The sequence below is a fragment of the Canis aureus genome, chromosome 22 (assembly GCF_053574225.1).
Source record: "Canis aureus isolate CA01 chromosome 22, VMU_Caureus_v.1.0, whole genome shotgun sequence".
Taxonomy (NCBI): Eukaryota; Metazoa; Chordata; class Mammalia; order Carnivora; family Canidae; genus Canis; species Canis aureus.
The window spans coordinates 8,478,358-8,481,933 of record NC_135632.1 but is presented as its reverse complement, the minus strand read 5'-3'; the positions used below and the strand labels follow the sequence as shown (position 1 = coordinate 8,481,933).

General features: G+C 45.2%; 1 protein-coding gene across 1 annotated transcript; it reads left to right on the top strand.

Annotated features, from left to right (window-relative positions):
• The first annotated feature begins 2,449 nt into the window (after nt 1-2,449).
• LOC144293604 (SREBP regulating gene protein-like) lies at nt 2,450-2,884 on the top strand. Its single transcript, XM_077864537.1, has one exon. The coding sequence runs from the start codon at nt 2,450-2,452 to the stop codon at nt 2,882-2,884; it is 435 nt and encodes a 144-aa protein (XP_077720663.1).
• The last annotated feature ends 692 nt before the right edge of the window (nt 2,885-3,576 follow it).

The following is a 3,576-nucleotide window of genomic DNA, read 5'->3' as shown; positions in this document are numbered from 1 at the left end:
GGGTGAGGAAGGAGCTCAGAGCTTGAGGAGCTTTGTGCGTGTCAAGCTGAAGAGTTCAGACTTTATCCTGAGGAAGTCAGAGCCACTTAAGAGTGGAGGGCATTTTAGAGTAAAGCTCAACTGAAGGATGGATCAGAGTTTGGAAGGCTTGAGCTAAGAGATCATTGTAGAGACAAGTGCAGTCGTTCCATCAGAAATAAAGATGGCCAAGTGTTGGGGAGGATGCAAAGCAAGCCGCTTTGAAAAAGAGTTTGGCAGTCTCTTACAAAGTTAAATATATTATACCATGCAACCCAGCAATTTCACTACTAGGCATTTACTCAAGAAAACAAAAATCTTAAGTCCACCCAAAGACTTTGACAGGAATGTTTAGAGCAGCATTATTCATAATCACTAAAGTTGGAAGTATTTTTAAAAAGGTTTTATTTGGGATCCCTGGGTTGCGCAGCGGTTTAGCGTCTGCCTTTGGCCCAGGGGCGCGATCCTGGACACCCAGGATCGAATCCCACGTCAGGCTCCTGGTGCATGGAGCCTGCTTCTCCCTCTGCCTCTCTCTCTCTCTCTCTCTCTGTGTGTGACTATCATAAATAAAAAAAACAAATTAAAAAAAAAAGGTTTTATTTATTGATTCATGAGAGACACAGAGAGGCAGAGACATAGGCAGAGGAGAAGCAGGCTCCTCTGCGGGGAGCCCGATGTGGGACTTGATCCCAGGACACGGGGATCATGACCTGAGCCAAAGGCAGACGCTCAGCCACTGAACCACTCAAGAGCCCCAAATTGGAAGTATTGACTAGTAAATGGATAAAGTGTACATTCATAAATAGGATGGGGTGCGATAAAAAGGAACGACCTACTGATACTATAACATGGATGAATTTCAAAAGCCTTATGCTATGGGAAAGAAGCCAAACCACACACTGTATGATTCTCTGGATATGACTTTCCGAAAAAGACAAAATTAGTGGCATAGAAATTGGACCAGTGGTTACCAAGTACTGGGGTATGGGGAGGATTTGCCTACAAAGGGGCATGTGGAACTTTCTGGGGTAATAGGGAAGTATTTTATATAGTATTTTTACCATGGTGGTGGTTCTACAGCTGCATACATTTATCAATACTACGCACCAACAAAGGGTGAATTTCACTATACAGAAATTGGGTATCTCAATATACCTCGCTTCAAAGGAAAACTGAATGGATAGAGAGTAGGATAAGGAAAAGTGAAAGATGGTTTGGTAATCAAGAAAACAGATGCAAGAAGTGGAAATGTCAGAGGATAGCACCTGATAACAGTCAGTGAACTACTTCAAGAAAGAATGATCAATCAAGTTATATGGAGGAGTAATTCAGAATGTATTAAAATATTTTGTTCTATTTTTATGTTCCTTCTTTAGCATCCAGTTTGGCACAAGTACGAGGAAAGTGTTATTAACTTTAAAAAGTAGATTCTCAAGAAGAAATTTATATTCTGGGGACTTAGAAAGTGTGTGTGTGTGTGTGTGTGTGTGTGTGTGTGTGTGTGTATGCATGGGCATTCCTGTCTCGAAATATCTGATAATAATCTTTGGGTTATGTTTTTCACTGATTTTACATGGTTTTTAAAATTTATTCAAGTGTGTGCGTGAGAGAGTGATCTAGTAGCAGGAAGGAGCAGAGGGAGAGGGGCAAGCAGACTCTGTGCTGAGCTCAGGGCCCAACATGGGGTTGGTCCATGGGGGGGATGGCCCAGGACCCTGACGTCTTGACTTGAGCCAAAATCAGTGTCGCAGCCTTAACCAACAGACCCACCAGGGGGTCTTATTTTACATGTTTTTTAGACAATTAAAATGTATGCAAAATGCCTTCTTAATCCTAATTAGTAAAAAACACTATTTTTTTTTTTTTAATGAAGAATGCCTATAATATGGTGGAAACAGTAAGCATGGAGATAGTTTGGAGAGCATTTAAGAAGGTAGACTCTTTTCCAGGAAGGGATTTTTCAAGTAAGATAGGCTTGCACATGGGCATATGGCCCTGTTGCATAAAAATACTACTATAGTATTTGTGGGGAGCAAAGAGTGGGAACAATCTAATTTTCCATTAGTAGGAAACTAGTTAAATAAATTATGGTACATCTATACAATAGAATACTACACAGCTGTTAAAAATGAGAAAAATCTATGTGCGCTGATACACAATAATGGCCAAATTTAAAAAAAAAACAAGAATATTGTGCAGAATATTACTAATAATACAACAAAAGAGATGTGATACGTGCACACACGCACACACAGTGCATAGCCACAGAAAACCTCTGGAAGACTATGACCAGAGGCTGTTTTGTCAGGGTCCCTTCAGGACACAGAAGTTAGACAATAATTTGACTAGCGAAGGCTTACTATGAAGAGTGGTTGGAGGCCACCAGACACCGGCTGGGCCGGAGGCCACGGGGCCAGCGCCCCGCACCATGACCTTGGCCTCCAGGGTACAGCGTGGGCTCCTCCAGAAGAGGGGTGCGCTCGCTCTGGTCTTCGGGCTCCTGCTCATCTACTTCCTCCCCAGCACCTGCAGGCAGGGGGAGAGGGCAACGAGAGATCAGAATCTCCTCCAGGTTGGACACGGTGACACCCCAACCTGCGGAGAGCGCAGATGCGGTCGGTGTGTGGGCAAGGGCAGGCCGGCCTGGCCCCCGGGGTGGAACCCCCACCCGAGCTCCATTTGTACCTCAGCTGCTGCAGCGCTTCCAAGGACCGTGTGCCCTACTGCCCTCAGCCCAGCCTGTGACTTCTGTGACTTCCCCAGCCAGGCAGCCCTGACGTTCCAGAACCTACTCGTGGCCAACCAGGATCACTTTGAATTGTGTTTGGCCAAATGCAGGACCTCATCCCAGGTTCCCAAGTAGCTGATACTGCCTGTTGACTTGATCTAGTCATCATGACAAGGGGGAAAAAACAAAAAAAAATTAAATGTCAGGAGGATCCAGCCCTCTCCCCACCCCCAAGAGGAAGGACCCAGGGCCATTTTGCAGTGGGTTGCATGGTGGCTGCCCAAAAGGATGTTCACATCCTGACCCCTTGGAATCTGTGAATATGAGGCTATTTAGAAAAAGTGTCTTTGCAGATGGAGTTAAGTTCAGGATCTTGAAATGCGATCACCTTGGATTACCTGGGTGGGCCCTAAATCCAATGACAAAAGCTCCTGTGAAACCCACAGTAGAGGAGCACACAGGGGAAGGCCATGGAGACAGAGGCAGCCAGAAATCCGGGGATGCTGACAGCCACCAGGAGCTTGAAGAGGCAAAGAACGAAGTCTCTCCTCCTCTGGAGGAAGCACAGCCCTACCAGCAGCTTGACTTTGGATATCCGACCTCCAGAGATGAGAGAAGAAATTCCCGTTGTGTTAAGCCACCAAGTTTGTGGCGATTTGTTTGGCAGCCCTGGAAAACTGCTTAAACATTTCTTCATGCATTAATGAAAAAGGGGCCAAGTTTAAGGAACAACAACAAAGGATATCGGAGAAGCCAGTAGGATTTAAGTGACAAGTTGTGTTTAATGAGCCCCGTACCACAGGCCAGGTGCCTGCATCAGTTAAAAC